The following is an 18498-nucleotide window of genomic DNA, read 5'->3' as shown; positions in this document are numbered from 1 at the left end:
TGGAATATTATTTATCTATAAGAAATTATAAGAGGAATGTTTTCAGAGAAACTTGGGAAGACTTGTTTGTACTGATGCATAGTAAACTGAGAAGAACAGAGAGAACAATTTGTACAATAATAATGTTGAAAAGACAAATAACTTTGAAGGTCTTAGGAACTTTGACCAAAAGTCTGACCAACCATGATTCCAATAGGCCAATAATGAAGCATACTACCTATCTCCTGAATGACTGCATAATGAGATATGTATTTTTGGACATGGTTAATTTGGGAATTTGTTCTTCTTGACTATGTGTAAATGTTATGAAGATTTTCTTTTTCTTTTATTTCTTGAGGAGATGGGAGGGAGAGAAAATAAATATTTGCTAACTAAAAAAATATTTAAATGAGAGAAATAGGCTCCTATCAATTAGAGCTTTCCAAGAGTTAGAATGGACTGTCTCTAGAGGGAGTGGACTGCCTCTTACCAGAGATCTCTAGCAGAGGAGGGATGATCAATTGTTGGGCATGTTGTAAAAAGGAATCCTGCTCATGTACAGATTGGACTAGAGGACCCCTGAAGTCTTTTCTGAGTTACTGGATTCTCTGGCTAGATGACTTTTTACAGTTTATTCTATATCTAACAGGCTATAATTTCAAAGGGCAAGAAGACATAAAGTATGGTCTTTTTTTGGTATTGAAACAATCCTTTATGGTAGCTGATGCTGCTACCTACATTGTACAGATGAGGAAATTGACGCTTCTTACCTGTATTGTTGTCATGCCAACTTCGCGTCCAATCAAAACCCGCCCTTCCTGAAGCTTGGCTATGTGTGGTTCCTCTAATTTCATGAAGTCTGTCACCAGGTCAGTGATGTCAAACTGCCAGTCAGGGCTCAGTAAATATCTCAGCTGGCCCCAGGGATTTGAGTCTTCAGATACAAACTGGGTGAGGACCCGGACCATTGCATGTTGGTACTGGAGGGCACAACCTCTTCCTTTTCTCTCCTCATCATCTTCATCATCGCTGTCTCTTGTGGGCCTGAAATGAAAGGTAGGAATAGAAACAGAGAACTTTGTGGTGGAAAAGAACTCTAACATCATCTGGTTAAGCTTCTTATCTAGAGCCCACATCAACCCAATCAACAAACATTTAGTGAGCCCTTGCTATGTGCCAGGTGCTTTGCTGAGCACCAAGAAAGGCAAAAACCTCTGCCCTCAAGGATCTTAACATTCTAATGGGGGAAAAGAGGGGGTAAAAAAAATAGGAATACAATAAAAGCTAGAATTTATACAGCACTTTAAGATTTGCAAAGTGGCTTTATAAATATTATCTCATAACACCACACCCCCAAAAGCCCTGTGAGGTAAGTTCTATTATTATCCAAATCTTATAGATTAGGAAACTGAGGCAGAAAAAGTGAAGTGATTTGCCCAGAGTCTGTCTGAAGTAGGATTGAACTCAGGTCTTTTTGATGCCAGGTACAGCAACTCTGCCAATTATGGAACCTTATATAAGCTGTCCCTTATACCAGGCATATACAGAGTAGATGGAAGGCAGGGGGAAGGCATTAGCTGGGGGGAGTGGAAAATGCCTCCTGTAGAAGGTAGTGTTTAAACTGGTCTCTAAGTAAGAAAGGAATTATGGGAGACAGGTGAGAAGGGAAAACATTACAGACATGAGTGATACCCAGTGCAAAGGTGGGGTAGAATGAGAGATGGAGAATCATTTGCAAGGAAGTGCAAGTAGATTGGTATTATGAGTGTAGATGGGAAGAGACCTGTATAACATTTCTGACATGTAGCATGGTGTCATCGAGAGTGGACTGGACTTGTAATATTAAGATATGTTTGAGCCTTAGCTTTGATATTTACTTGCTGGCCCTAGGCAAGTGATTGGACCTCTCTGAGACTCAGTTTCCTCATTTGTAAAATGAGGGTGATGATATCTGCATGCCTACTAAACCAAGCCATTGAAAGGAAATTGCTCCATAAACAGCAAGGCATGTTAGAAAACCTGGGTGCCACCATCTTTGGCTGAATATTTCTAGTGCCCCATGGGGCATTCTACCTTTATTGGACAGCTCCACTTTTTAAGAGAATTTTCTTTTAATGAGAAAACTTCTATGCATTGCTCTTCTTGCTGTCTTCAGAAGCAGCAAAGAACAATTCTTATATTTTTCTTCATCGGCAGTCTTTCAAATATAGGAAGACAGTGATCATGTCTCCTCTCGGTCTTTTTGTTCACAATTTCTTCAAGTCTTATTCATATGATACATTTCTACTCCCTTATAGTGCTTGGCACATTGTAAATGCTTAATGAATGCTCATTCATTCATTCATGTGTTTGTTTTTTCATCCATTCATTTGCCATATTAGTAGACCTCCTCATTTGTTCCTTGAAATGAATGGCATAGAGTTAGAATTCCATGACACTTTAAGGCTGGATGGCTCTTGTATCATCAGGGGCACAGTCCTGGCAGTTTAGGATAAATGAATTAGAGTAGGGAATTTGCTTTCAGATACTTAGAAATGGAGGGACAAGCAGGCACCCATCAGTCATTCATTTTGCAAACACTGTGGAGGTGTGGTGACTCATATAGGGGTGTTATCTACTTTTAATCAAACTTGATATATGAAAATCTGGACTATATACATAGAAGATGTCATATTTTCTTTAAAAATGATTGGTGGTGGGGGGTCCTTTAAACAGGGTGCTCCTTTCCTGCATTAAAAATATGATCCATTCTACAAATTAAAAAAAAACACATTTATTTATATGAAGCTTTTCAGGAGATCATCTATTTCGTGAAGCAAGACACTCACAGAAAACATAATTTTTCCATTTGGGGAAAATAAAGTAAACTTTAAAAACACAAGGAAGAAAATGCATTAGAATAATTTGGGGGAATTACTTTTCTGAGTACTTGTAGAAGCATGTGGTATAGTGAATAAAGTGTTGGGTCCAGGATCAAAAGGATCTGGGTTCAAATCCTGCCTCAGAAACATGCTAGCTGTGTGACCATGGGCAAATCAGTTTCCTTTCTCTCTCTCCCTCTCAGTCTCCTCCTCTGTAAAATGGGGATAATAAAGGTATCTAACTCACAGGGATTTTATGAGGCTCAAATGAGATAACACATGCTTTATATATCAAGTGAGATCAGTACTAGACAATATAGGAGATAGAGTTGGAATCTAGAAGGCCTGAATTCTGATCCTACCTGAGCCTCATATCAGTAAAATGGGGATAATAAATAATAATAGTAATAGTAAATAATAAAATTGGGTCTACTCGACCAGGTTGATAGGAGGACCAATTCAAATAATGTATATGAAGCAATTTACTAGGTCAATGTGAGCTCTAGTAACAATAGATAATGGGTACCAGTCATAGAACACTTGGCAGCTAGGTGGCGCAGAAGATAGAGTGCTGGGCCTGGGATCAGCAAGACCTGAGTTCAAATTCTGCCACAGACACTTACTAGCTGTGTGATGGTGGGCAAGTCACTTAACCCTGTTTACCTTAGTTTCCTCATCTGTAAAATGAAGAAAATGGCAAACCATCTCAGTATCTCTACCAAAAAAAAAAAAACCCAAAATGGGGTCAGGATGAGTTAGACAGGGCTGAAACAATTGAACAACATATAGCACTATGTCCCTGACGCTGCTAAATGCTTTAAATTATTATCTCATTTGATCTCACAACTTCCCTGGGGTAGAGGTGCTATTATCCCTATTTTACAAGTAAGGAAACTGAGACTAAAAATGACTAATCCAGAGTCACACAGCTAGCAAATGTCTGAACCTGGATTTGAACTCAGGTCTTCCAGATTTCAGTCCCAGCACTTTACCCACTCCACCACCTAGCTGTCCACGTAGACGTCTGTGCCTGTGTTTCCTGAACCCCTGAATGCAGTTATTTGGGTAGAGAAAGGTATTTCTTTAGCAGAAAGGCATTGTGATGTCATGGAGAGATGATGGTTAAATTTGGAGTCAGGTAGACTCTGGCAACTCCTTAAGACCCGAAGTTACTAAGAAGTTGGGAGGTAGCAGTGTGATGCAGTGTATTCAGCCCTCTGCCTGGAGTCAGGAAGATAGGATTTCAGATCCAGCTGTGTGTCCCTAGGCAAGTCATTTCACCTTTGTCTGCCTTAGTTTCCTCATCTGTAAAATGGGGATCATATTAGTACTTACCTTTCAGGGTTATCATGAGGATCAAATGAGGTTATATCTGAAAGCTCTTTGTAAACCTCGAAGTGCCATCTGAATGCTATCATTAAGTGACTCATCTACATTAGTCGGTTTGTCATCAAATGTTTATTAAGCCCATACAGTGTGCTAAACACTGGGAAGTTTCCATCCTCTAATGAAATCCTAAGTCTGTACCAAAACGTTTATTATTTTATTAAATTTTAGTAAGCCCTTTGCATACCTTCTTCATTTGAAACTGGAACCATCCTGGAGAATCATTCACCCTGAATACGTACAGTGCTAGACCTGTGATGCTCTCCCCTTTCATTTTAAAGGAAGGGGTAGGAATGAAGGTCTGATAGCTGGCATTTATAAGGGGCCTACTATGTGCCAAGTACGTTACAAATATTAACTTATTGGCTTCTATAATGATTCTGGGAGGTAGATGGTATTATTATCACATTTTACAGTTGAGGAAATTGAGACAAACAGGGATTAAGTGACTTGCCCAGGGTCACACTGCTAATAAGTGTTTGAGACTGGAGTTGGACTGAAGTCTTTCTGACTCCGCACCCAGGGCTCTGTTCATTAGGCTATCTACCAGTCACATTATTCTATTGCCAAATATTGATTAAGCACCTACTATGTGGCAGGCATTGTGAGAGTGTGTTCTATATTGTACACTGTCAGAGGGGAGACAGGAACATGTATAAATCTGTATGGTCTGACCTCTTATTAGAAACGATGGGTACTCTCCAGGCCTTGACTTGGCTCAGCTCTGTGTCCGATATGTCGATCTGCAGAGGCAGGCGGGGCACCCAGACGGTGATGTGCAGGGGGGCGCTCAGATACTGGTAGGTGAAATTCACCAGGGCATCCACCTTCCCTTTGATTTCTTTGCCATTGACAAAAACATAGTCACATCGGTCTGACACCTAAGGAAAGAGAGGAAGGGGAAAAAGGGAAACGATTGAGGGGGACCAGGCTATTATCTCTCATATTCCCTTGGTAGAACAAGCTAGGTGCTTCTCAAGAAAGAAACTTTGGAAGTTACCCCAATCCAAGATATGAACCAAAAATCTCTCTCAAGCTGTCAGGCAATGGCAACAGCTAAGCTTGGCAGAGAGATCTCCAGCAGATGTCCCGATAATTGGAACCCTCCGCCACTGCAGATCATGGCTTGAATCTTGCTTCCTTTTCATCTAACTCTGCTTTTTGCCCAAGTGGACTATAGTATACTCCAGTGACAGTATCACTTTTTTTTCAGCCACTATGAATCTTTAAGAGATAATATTTATAAAGTACTTAATATGTGCCTGACACAGTCATCACTTAATAATTTCTTGTTCCTTTCTCCCTTGACACTGAAATATTCCATCAGGTTCTCTCCTTCCCAGGTCCTGAATTGCTTCCCAAGAGTATATTTTCTTTTCTTAAAAATGTAAATTATTGTGGGTGGCTAGATGGTGCAGTGAATAGAGCACCAGCCCTGGAGTCAGGAAGACCAGAGTTCAAATCCGGCCTCAGACACTTAACACAAAAACTAGCTGTGTGACCTTGGGCAAGTCACTTAACCCCAACTGCCCTCCAAAAAAAAGGCAAAAAGAAATGCCTAGCTTCTCTGAAGGCTCAAGAATCATCTCTTATAGGGGCGGCTAGGTGGCGCAGAATAGAGCATTAAAATGAGTTCAAATCCGACCTCAGACACTTAACACTTACTAGCTATGTGACTTTGGGCAAGTCACTTAACCCCAATTGCCCTCCAAAAAGCAAAAAAAAAAAAGTAAATTATTTGTTATAAACATCTACAATATATAGTAATAATATATTAAAACATTATCATAATACAGTAATCAGCTACATTAATAATATAAAATATATTAATAGAACACCATAAATTATATGAGCAAATAAATCAATAAATCCTACTTATAAATGATTAATAATTAATAATTTATATGAATATATGAAGAATGATAGCAATACAAAATTATGTTTTATGGACAATTATAATGAATAACTTACATAGTTATACTAGGGTAATTAGTATATGATAATTAATATAATATAATTGCATGATAGTTATTTAATATTGTTTATGTTATAAAATATACAACATTGTACTATATGATTATGTACTATATGTCATATTATATAATATTAAACATTAGTTAATTAAAGAGGTCACATAGTAGAGTGGATAGATAGAAAATGTCCTTGGAATCAGGAGGATCTGGGGTTCAAGCACTGCCTCTCCTAAGCATCAGCTATGTGACTTAAGATCTCAGTGCCCTAGACAATTCTCTAAGACTACAAGTTATTAGAAAGTGCTGACCTGCACAGGTGGAACAAATTTCTTCATCCAGTAGTCCTTATACCAATGAAATCATAGTCCCCTTTCCCATATTTCCTACAATTTGCTTCAAATGTAACAACCTAATGTTTTGCAACTATTTGAGTACTGATAAATCAATTAAAAAAAAAAACTATGACTACTTTTCGGGGTAAGCAAAGTAATACAAGAAAAAGGACACTGACTTTCAAGTTAAGGGATCTGGGTTTGAATTCTGGCCCTGATGCTCACTAGCTCTGTGTTGTTGAGTAAGTCATTCAACATGGTGGACCCCAGTTTTATCTTTATGGTCTCTTGTATAAAGCACACTCCTCACGGTCCAGAAGACCTGGGTTGAAGTCCCACTTTTGAAACTCACTGTCTATGTGACCCTCTCACAGTGTTAGCCTCTCATCGTGTTCTAGGAAAGCTTATGATGATAAGTTGTAGAAAGAATGCTGGCCTGCATTGGGCCAGGGAGTTTGCTAGGCTAATGACATAACAGGTCTAGTTCCCCTCTCCTCTTCCTAAAATGAGGGATCTGATTTAGCTGAGGTCTCAGGTCCCTTCCAGACTTCAGACTAACAATGTATTCTCCTCAGGTAGCCACTGATTGATGAGCTGAATGTGCTCCTGACCTCTTATACAATTTCTATCCAAATCAGCTCTTTCCTGGCCTTTGTGAACTGGGCAGACAGAGCTGGAATGAGCTGTATATGCCGTGGACAGGGTTTTCACCTTGAATCCAGGGCAACCATTCTCTCTTTCACTGAGAAAGAACATCTGGTGTGGGCAGACATGGGCAAATTTTTTGAGCTGCCTTGGGGACATGGAGGGAGCCAGGGGCAGGGAAGAAGGGGCGGGGGAAGAATGGATTAATTTCCTTCCCAATAAACACGATCAGTTTTTTGAATGTTTACATTTTGATTAAAGACATAAACTAATTTTAGACACCACAAGTAAATTTGTCATTAGCATGTAAATACTGTCCTGAAATCTAAGCAAGCATTAGCATAATAGCCGTGTAAGAGTTATATCAGTAATCACTTCTTTAATCAATGTTGTAATTTACAGATCATTGACTTTTCTCATTTATTACCTTTCTGAGCACTAGGGGAGAGGAATCCAACCACTCCAGAATATATAAATAATTAAGAACAATGCAGAGAGTATGAAGGAGCTGCGTGGGATAAAGTCATTGTCAGTGCTATTCCTAAAGGTGTCATAAACGTCTGGGGAGATCTAGGGGCACATTAATCATATAGCAAGTGGCTTGCAATGGGTGCTGTTGCATTACTAAATGAGCTGCCAGGTCTACAGACTCCAACAGAAAACCCTACAGACATTCCCACTCCCTTTATTTCATCCCTAGAAAGAGCTTTCCCATTCTGTGCAGTGAATGTTCTTGTTCAGCAGCCCGAGATTTGGTGGACACCACCATTTGCGATCCTGGTGGCTGACTTGAGTCTGCCAATTGAACAATGCTCATTGAAAGGCAACAAGGTAACTCACTGGTCAGTTGTCCCCAACAACCATGGTCTGGCCAGACAGGATGTTAAGGCCAAAGGCACATGCCCAATATTCATCTTTGGTTGTCCTATAACCAAGAAAGCTTTTGTAGAATCACAGAATTTCAGGGTTAAAGGGAAACTCATCAGTGGTCTGGTCCAATTTGTACTTGAACAGGAATCCTTATGCTGACACAGAGACATCAGGTCTTTGCCTGAAGACCTCCAGTGAGAAGGAGCTCACTAGCTTTGGTCCAGTGGAAAGAACTCTGGCTTTAGAATCAGAGGAGTTTGGGTTCAAAACTTTTCTCCGATGCTTATTGCCTGTGTGACCTTAGGCAAGTCACTTAGCCTTTTTGAGCCTCAGTTTCCTTATCTGTAAAATGTGAGGACTATATCAGAACAGCCTCTTAGGTGCTTTCCAGCTCTCTAGATCTGTACTCCTACAAACTCCTATGAACTTTGTTCCACTTTGGGATTGTTTTCGTTATCAGGAAAGGTTTTTTTTTTCCTCCTAGATTTGTTCCATTGTTCCTTTGGAATCAAAAAGAACAAGTCATAAAATCATAGATTTAGAACTGGAAGGGACCTTTAAATGCCATCAAGTCTAATACCACAGTTTTACAGGTGAGGAAATTGAGGCACAGAGAATCTAAGGGACTTGATGGAGAAGCTAATAAGTACTTATTTGTAGCAGGATCGGAACCCAGATCTTCCAAGTCCCAATCCAGGGCATATAGCATATGTCCTATCTGCTAAACCTTGCTGGCTCTCCCAGTCTAATTCTTCTTCCTAACCTTCTAAATAGTTGAGGACAATCATCATATCTTCCTGATCCTTTTCTTTTCCAAGCTAAACATTCTTGGTTTAAACATTCAGGAGATCCTCCTAGTCAGATTACAATATCCTTTAGAAATAAACATCTCTGTCCTGGGTGTCCTAGGGGGTGAATGAGGCTGGCTCTCTAAAAGTCTTCCATTAAATAACACTTGGAAAGTACTTAGCAGAGTGTCCACACTATATAAAGAAATGCTTATTCCTTTATTCCCCTTTCCCACTTTCTTTCCTGCTACAGTAACAATTGTCTACCAAATGAGAAGGGAAGAAAAACAACTACATTAACTTTTCTTCCTTTGGCCTCCCTGGAGGCAGGCTGCCCTGTCGGGCTAGGGCAATTTATAGAGAGGACGGCTAAATGTGTGGTATTTATTTCTAAGTCCATTAACAGAAGTGTAATTACAAAAATCACTCCATTGTGTAGCATGAGGTCCAAGGAAGGCTATTCACTGTCTAGTCTTTCATTTGACACTTAATTAGATAAAACTTTGCATAGCTATTCAAATATTTGCTGTTGTTATTCAATTGAATACGAGTCTTCCTGACCCCATTTGGGATTTTCTTGGCAAAGAAGCTGGAGTAGTTTGTCATTTCCTTCTCCAGTTCATTTAACAGATGAGGAAACTGAGGAAAACAAGCAAAAACAACTAGCTCAGGGTTGAATAGCTAGCAAGTGTCTGAGGCTAGATTTGAACTCAGGTCTTCTTGACTGGTGCTCTGTCCATTGTGCTGTCTAGCTGCCCCATTCAAATACTTAGTCTAATTTAACTCACGAAGTTCTGTTGAAGCACTCCCACACTTAAATCCAATTCATGTGCAAGACAAGACATCACCCTTTGATGTCATTGGTCTTCTTTGGGAAGGAAGGATGAACAAGAACACCCAGTGAGACATTCTGGTTCAGAACCTGCGGAGTCACCCTTTTGACACTTTTTTGTCCATCACCCTCCACAGTCAATCTGTTACTGGCTCCCATAACTTACCTTCCACTTGTTATCCACTCCCACAGCCATCTTCCTAATTCAGACCTTTGTCACCACTTGCCCCTGCACTATAGTAATTGCCTCCTAATGAATCTCTCTGCTTCCTATCAATTAATTAATTAAAAAGCAATTATGATATGCCAGGCACCCTGCTAAGCCCTAAGTATACAAAGAAAGGTATAAACACTACCTGTCCTGGAGAAACCCAGTCCTTCCCATTTCCAAACCATCATCCAAGCAGCAGGGAAAATAATTTTCCAAAAGCATGTGACTGAACTCAAAGGCAGGGAATTGCCTTTTACAAGAATATGTAAACTCCACTAAGGCTTTCCATTATCTGGCTCCCATTTTCCTTTTCTTCCTTGGCTTCTTTTAAATCACAGCTAAAATTCCACGTTCTTCTACACTGAGGGATCGAAGGGCCTGGAATATGATATTCCAGAGGTCAAAGGAGCTGGGATTAAAACCAAGAGTCACCTATCCAGCAAAACTGAGTATCATGTTTCAGGGGAAAATATAGTCATTCAGTAGAATAGAGGACTTTTAAGCATTCTTGCTGAAAAAACAGAGTTGAACAGAAAATTTGACATTCAGATACAAGAAGCAAGAGAAGCAGCAGAAGGTAAACAGGGAAAAGAAATCATAAGGAACTTATCAAAGTTGAACTATTAACATTCCTACATGGAAAAACAATAATTGCAACTTATGAAACTTTTCTCAGTAGTTGAACAGAATAGAAATATATATATATATATGTCTATATATGAGGGTATATGGGCATATGAATACATATGTGAATATGTGTATATATGTTTACAGGTATACAGAGATAGAGGGCACAGGACCAATTTAACAGGAAGGGATGATACTTAAAAGGTGAAATTAAGAGGTGAGAGAGGAATATAATGAGAGGAGATGGGGAGAGACAGAACGGGGGTAAACTATCTCATATAGAAGAGGCAAGGGAAAATGGTTACAATGGAGGGGAAGAATAGGAAGGCAAAAGGTCAACCTTATTCCCGTTGAATTTGGCTTCAGGAGGGAATGAAATAGACACTAAGTAGGGTATCTCACCCTCCAGGAGAGTGGGGGGGAGGGGGTGAGAGGGGGGATGATGGAAGGGAAGGCAGGCGGGGGGGGATTGGAAGCACCCACTTTTGAAAAGGGATGGGATCAAAGTAGAGAATAGAACAAGTGGGAGGTAGGATAGGAGGGAGGGAAATAGAGTCAGTCTTTTACAATATATCTACTATGTTATTGTTTTGCATTAGCCACACATGTAAAACCTATACTGAACTGCTTATCTTCTCAGTAAGCGTGGGTGACAAGGGAGGAAGGGAATGAATCTGGAATTCAAAGTTTTAAAATCAAATGTTTAAATATATATATATATATATATATACACTCTATTATTAATACTATTTTACATGTAATTGGGAAATAAGATACACAGGCACTGGGGAATGGAGATCCACTGGAAAAGTCAAAAGGGGTATGGGAGAAAATATGGGAGAGAGCAGATTGGAGGAGGGGATATCCTGTGGGACTGCTGTTTTGGGGCAGTGGATAGGGGAAAAATGGGGAGAAAATTTGTAACTCAAAATCTGGTGGAAATGAATGATGCAAATCAGAAGTTAATAAAGCATTTGAAAAAAAAACTAAAAAAAAAAGAGAAAAAAAATAAAATTTTACCTTCTGTAGGGTCTTTCCCAGTTCAACTTCATCTCAGTGCCTGCCTTCTGAGGTTCCCTTCAATTTATCCTCTCTATATCTTCTTTGTATATAGCAGATTACACATGGTCTCCCCCATAAGATTGTAATCTCCATCAAGGTGCAGACTGCCTTTCTTTATATCATCAGTGTGGCTGTCTGTCTGGCATATAGTAGGATCTTAATAAGTGCTTGTTGACTTACTGACTGATTTTCTAGGGCTTATTTCACAATGGCCTCGGACACCTCCTGGCTGTGTAACCTTGGGCAAGCCACTTGGGCCTGCTTGCCTCAATTTTCTTGTCTCTAAAATGAGCTGGAGAAGGAAATGACAAACCACTCCAGTGTTTCTGCCAAGAAAACCCCAAATAGGGTCACAAAGTGTCATAAAAATGACTACATTTCAGCCAAACTGTCCTATTTTTGCACCCTCTCACCCTCTATCCCCTCCATCCCACATGATATTTTATCGCTCACCAACATTCATTTGTTTAAGCTTTCCTCCATAACTGGCGTAGACTCCAGATATGCAAATGGTGTCCAAAACCTCTTCTGTGGCTAATAGATAACTTAAAGCAGTTATCTCAACTTTTCCTTTAAAAACTCCATATATAGCAATTAGAACTAGGGATAGCTTAGACATCTAATCCAATCCCCTCAGTTTCCTAAGGAGGAAACTGAAACTCAGGGTGGTTAAATTACTTTTATATAAGGTCAGATGGGGAGGATAAATAGCAGAGCTGGGTTTCAAATTCCCTTCTTACTCCTTCAAATTCAGTGCCCTTTATACAATACCATGCTGCCTTCCTCAGCAGAGAGGGAATAGAAGATTCCCTACCCTGTGTGATGACTTCACTAGTGCCAGGTCTGGCGCTGTCAGCCAATCAAGTAGGCAATCAAACATTTATTAAGAACTTACTATGTGTTGGGGACTACACTAGGTGTTGGAGATAAAAAGAAAAAAGAAAGAGGGAAGAAAGGAAAGGAAAGAAAGAAAGAAGGAAAGAAAGAAAGAGAGAAAGGAAGGAAGGAAGGAAGGAAGGAACGAAGGAAGGAAGGAAGGAAGGAAGGAAGGAAGGAAGGAAGGAAGGAAAAATCTGCTTTTAATAAGCTTGCATTCTTTTGGGTACATGTGCAAATATAAGTATATACTGAACAAATGAAAAATTAATCCATTATAAATGTACTAATTAAAATGAGGAAATTTAGAGAGGAAGGGTGTCAGTAGTTGGGGTCATCAAAAATGCTTTGTATAGAGGACAGTGCCCCCAACCTCTTTGAGAGTAGGGGTTGTCTCATTTTTGCCTCTGTGTTCCTAGTACATAATCCAGTGCTTGATTCATAGTAATTTGATAAATACTTGTATATTGATTGACAGACAACGGATTGATAGCAAAAAGGGAATTTGATAGTGAAAGATTCTGAGCAAGAGGCATTTGTGTTGTATTTTGATTTTTATATTTATTTTGTATTTATATTTATTTCATATTTTATTTTGGCAATAGGAAGCCATTGAAGCTTACTGAGGAGTGAAGTAAATTGGTCAGCTCTGGACTGAAGGAAAACCTCTAAGTAGCTTTGTGACCTTGGACAATGTACTTCATTTCTCTTGTTTTTGGTTTTCTCATTTATAAAATTGATTGCAAGTTTGGGGTCCATGATCTCTAATATTTCTAGGTCTAAAAAAACCCAACCCCCCAAAAAACCCATTTTTCTACATAACTAAATAAAGATTTCTACCACCACAAAATCATTTAGTCATAAAGATAACAGGATTTATTACTTCTAGCTGAGGAATTCTACAATTCTTTTGTCCCATTCCAACACCTTCCCCTTCCCCTGCTACACACTTCTAGGGCCACCCAATTACCTCCCACTCCCCAAGTCATTTTGTAAGAACCATTAGGTTTTTAGTGATATCTAAATGACCTTTAGATATGTTTCTCCTTCATCTTTATTACCAATATGATAGCTTCAATGGGGAAAAAAAGAAAAAACAAACAAAAAACCAGGCATCCATTAGGGTAGAAGTAAGTTTAACTATGATACTTAAATCATATTCCTTGAAGTAGCATTAATTACTGTCGACTTGGTTCAATGGGAAGAAAGGTAGAAGTGGGTTGTTTTGGGCTCCAGAATTTTTTTTCTTTCTGTTACTTCAACAATTTAGATAGAAACTAGATATTACAAATTGAGTGGAAGTTAGTTAGCTAGAGAGGGATGTTAGAAACAGAAGGTGAGAGCATCATGAGCCTGTAATTGCTTTTCCAATTGGGAAGGAGTGAACAGTGACAATGAGGGAAGGTACAATGAACCCACTTTGTGTCTATCTCAAGGACCCCGCCTGGCAAGTCCAGGCTCAGTTGCCATGGGATCGGGGCCACCGTTCTCAGGTTGGCTGATGCTCTCTAGAACATGTCACCGATTGCACTTCGATGCCATTAAGAAGGAAATAGAGTGGCCATACTGAAATCCCGATGAAGGGCAGGACCCTGCCAGCCCCAGTTTTCTAGGTCCCTTCTTTTCCATACTGCCTCTCAAACAACACTGTTTGAATGAGGAAATAATGTGGTTTCTCTGTCATCGACTACATCCCAAGATCAGTTTAAAAAAACCCAAACACACATGCACACTTTAATTTTGAACTTTAGATTATTGCTTGTTGTCTTAAGTCACTCCTCTACTATGGAAGTATCAGAGACGTTCTCCTGCTTCTAGGATTACTGTCATTAATAATAATAATAGCTTGCATTTATACAGCACTTGAAGGTTTGCAGAGTACTTTTGTTAGTGTTAAATCATTTGATCTGTCCAAAAACCCATGAGATAAGTGCTATTATTACTACTTTACAAAGGAGGAAACCGAGAGCAGTTAAGTGACTTGCTCAGGGTTACAAAGCTACTAAATCTCTTCCTTCAGACCTCCCAGAGGTCTGACCTCAAAGTTAGGAAGGTCTGAGGTCACAGTGGCTTGGACACAGTGGCTCGGTGACCTTGGACAAGTAACTTAACCCCTTTAATTCACTCCCCCTTTCCCAACCCCTCAAGACAACTTTCTTGGATTAGACATTGTACAGAGGGTGCAGACCTGAATTTGGTAGAAGTTCCACAATGGAAGTTTTTTTTTTTTGGAAGGCAATTGGGGATAAGTTACTTGCCCAAGGTCACACAGCTAGTTTTTGTGTTAAGTGTCTGATGCTGGATTTGAACTCAGGTCCTCCCGACTCCAGGGCCTGTGCTACAGCTAGCTTCACTGGCTTCACTGCTCCACCTAGCTGCCCCCCTGGGAGTTTTTTATATCAATCAAATCGCAGGTCTGGTCCTTATCTATATTTGTATTTACTTAAATATGTATGTATTATTTAACATGATAGAGTGGTAGTTCCTTGAGGGTAGGGACTATTTCATTTTTGTCCCTGTGTCCCAAGAGCTCAACACAGTTCCTGGCACATATGTGTATTGCTGATAAATATGTGTATTGATTGGACAATGGGATGAAGCAATCTCTGATGCAAAATTCAATTCAATGGACACTGAACACAATATATATATATATATATATATATATATATATACATACATATGTTGAGATAATGAAGACTAAGAAATACTGAGGTAGCTGGGTGTTATGATAGAGTACCAGGCCTGGAGTTGGAAAGACCTGAGTTCAAATCCCATCTCAAACACTTACACTGGGCAAGTCACTTAACCCTGTTTGCCTCAGTTTCCTCATCTGTTAAATGACCTTGAGGAAGAAATGGTAAACCACTCCAGTATCTTTGCCAAGAAAACCCCAGATGGAGTCACATGACTAAAAGGAATGAACAGCAGCAGTGACCTCTCAGGATTCTTGTGAAGATCAAATAAAATACAAATAAATTGCTTTTAAAATGTTATAAAGCTATATGGATGCTAACTATTAATGCTTATTGACTGACTAGTATCATTACGGTTCCTGAAGTTTTTGCATTTGTGTGTTTTAATGCTCCTGTTAATGGGGACACTTCGGGGAGAAAAGGTAGGTTGGTATGCTACCGTTATAATTGGTTTGGAAGGAAAGGATTCATTCAAGAGAATTCATGGCTCTTCCCATACCATCTTGTCTCCACACATAGTGGAAAAGCTAATGGTCTTTGATTCTGAAGGCCTGAGTTTGGACATTGACTTAAATTTGTTAGTTGTGTGACAATGGGACCACCCACCAGATTTCTCTGATCCTCAATTTCCTGAATTGTAAACAATGAGACATTGATCCTGTGATTTAGTCATCTTCACAATTTGACATTTATTACGTGCCTACTGTGTTCAGAATACTGCGCGAGGTACTGGGTGAGATAGGACAGTCTCTACCCTCATGGGTGGGTGTGTGGTGGGCATAGAATTGACCCAAATACAAATCATTATAACACAAAATAACATACTAGGGTATCAGGAATATAGGAAACTTAACATTTGTATTGGCATCTCCAGTGTTGAGCACACAGTGCTTGACATATATTATGCTCTTATTGTATACTACTTAATTCAATCTTTTAAGAAAATAGGGCAGGGCAAAGAACCTTTGGAAATACCTACTGTAAGGATCTGGGGGAAAATAACAGCCATTAAAGGAGACAGAGGAGGAATGGTCAGAGACAGAAGGAATTCGGGGAAAGTATGATATTTCTGAGCAAAAGGAAGAGAGCTTATTCATGGGAAGTGGGAGGTCAAGAGTGCCAAATGCCTCAGAGGAGTTAAGGAAGTGAAAAAAAGCTATGTTGGCTCATGGGTTGGGATATCTTTAGTGATGTTTAAGGGAACAGTTTTCCAAGACATTTAGTAGATATGGCAGATGTGTATTATTTTGCAGAAAAGAGGGTAGGTGACTTGATCAAAGTCAAAAGGCTACGAAGTCGGGGTGGTAGGTGGCTTAGTAGATAGAGCACTGTGTCCTGGATTCAAAAGTATCTGAATTCAAATATGGTCTCATACACTTACTAACTGTGTGACCCTGAGCAAGTCACTTAACCCCGATTGCCTACAAAAATAAAGCTATGGAACACCAGAGCTAGGACTAAAATCCAAGAGAAAGGCAGTGTTGATAGTGGATAGAGCACTGATCTAGGCTCAAATCCTAGCTATGTGACCCTGAGCAAGTCAAGTCACATTCTATACCCAATATGGAAGGGGGTGGGGTGGGATCAATGGCCTCCTAGGTCCCTTTTAGGTCCCAATCTATAATCTGAATTTTCTGACTCCTAATTCTATTCACTTTCCACTCTGTCTCTCAATTCAAGTTCTTTGCTAAATTTCTTCCCTCTGCCCATTGTCTATCTATAAGCTATTTGATGCCTGTTCAAGGGTGGGGCCAGAGGAAGAAAGGCAAACAGGAAAGTGAAGAAAGTTGACCAGTGTCTTCTCAAAGCCTTGGTTGGGGATAAGGATGAAATGTGATGTCTAAAATGCTGTTTGGATGTGAGTAATTACATTTTGTAAGAGCATGTGAGTAGAGCTGGGGCCATCTGGTTTTGGATGAGGCACTGGGGCCCACATAGGTTAAGTGATTTGCCTAGGATCACACAGCTACTGAGTACTTTGGACTAGATTGGCAGTCAGGTATTTATGACTATGAGATTCTCACAAGAACCTTGCTTGTCATCTTCCCTATTAGACTGGGAGTTCTTTGGGAGCAAGGGTCATCTTTTTCTTTGTTTCCCCAGCCTTTAGTACAGTACCTGGCACACAGTAGGTGCTTAATAAATGCATATTGATGGCTGATTGACACAAGACTAGCCCTCTATCCACAACACCAGTGGCATCAAACTCAAATAGAAATGGATCCCTGCAGGTCATATATTGACTTAGAAAACCACAAATTAACATTATCTATATTGTATTGCATTTTTATTTATTTTCTTAAATACTTCCCAAATAGATTTTTATCTGATTCCTAAATTTCATTCCTCTGCACCACACTGCATAGACTTTTGATCCCGGTCCTTTTGATTTCTCAATATTGGACTGTGAACTCTAAACTATCACCTCCTTTGAGGTGCTCTCAAGCAACTCTTTCCTGGTTCTTGGGACACAGTAAAGAACAGTTGGAATTGGTCCCAATAAGTTCCAACCATTGATTTTATGGAGAAGGACACAAAAGGAAAAAGAAGTGTCAAAATTTTAAGGTTTAAACACCTGGGAGAATGATGATACAACAGATGGCTTGGAGATAAGGCTACTGAGTTGTGCTGTGACTATAGATTTCAATTCAATTCAACAAGCTCTTTTTAAGCTTGAGACTGTTAAGTCGTAGGGGATAGAGCACAGGGGCTGGAGTCAAGAAAGCCTAAGGTGGATGCTAGTTTAGATAAACCTGGGCAAGTCACTTGGACTCTTTTCATCCACAGTTTCTACATCTGTAAAATGGGAATATTAATAGCACCTACCTTAGAGGGTTGTAGTGAAGATCATTGTATGAGAAATGTAGGACCATCAGGCACATCAGAGGCCAATATCTAGCTGCTTTGCTTTCAAGTTAGATAATACAGAGAATGTACTTTGCTAACCTAATACTTATACATTAATATTAGCTCTTATTATGTACCAGACACTGAGCTAGGTGGTGAAAATACAAAAAGGAGAAAAATGAAGCACTCCCTGTCTTCAAGGAGCTTACAATCTAATAACATTCCATACCAGAAGAGCTTAAAAGCCTCCTCTGGGAGTAAAATCCTAAATTATAAAACTGCTCAGAGATCCCAAGATGTGCCATCTTCCTTGTGGAATTCCACACCATTCCGCCCTACTCCATCTCATCCCATCCCATCTCATTCCATTCCATCCCATCCCATCCCATTCTGTTCTGTTTTATTCTATCCTATCCAATTCTATTCTCTCTGTTCCATTCCATCCCATCTAAAACAATTTAATCTGGTTCTATTCTATTTCATACAATTCCATTCCATCTCATATTACTCTGT

The 18498-nt window shown here is 39.6% G+C and overlaps 1 protein-coding gene across 1 annotated transcript in view; it reads right to left on the bottom strand.

The window, feature by feature from the left end:
* Nucleotides 1-18498, bottom strand: part of LOC138161063 (transmembrane protein 132C-like) — a 611235-nt gene that overhangs the window by 18827 nt on the left and 573910 nt on the right. The window contains exons 6-7 of the mRNA XM_069088126.1: nucleotides 4902-5107; nucleotides 750-1023 (exon numbers count right to left, since the gene is read on the bottom strand). Of these exons, the coding sequence (XP_068944227.1) occupies nucleotides 750-1023; nucleotides 4902-5107 (480 nt within the window). The remainder of the gene's footprint in view (nucleotides 1-749; nucleotides 1024-4901; nucleotides 5108-18498) is intronic.

The sequence above is a fragment of the Petaurus breviceps genome, unplaced genomic scaffold (assembly GCF_028583685.1).
Source record: "Petaurus breviceps papuanus isolate PSGF00001 unplaced genomic scaffold, PetGlider_PUasm1.0 100, whole genome shotgun sequence".
Lineage (NCBI taxonomy): Eukaryota > Metazoa > Chordata > Mammalia > Diprotodontia > Petauridae > Petaurus > Petaurus breviceps.
This window is presented reverse-complemented; position numbering and strand designations above follow the sequence as displayed.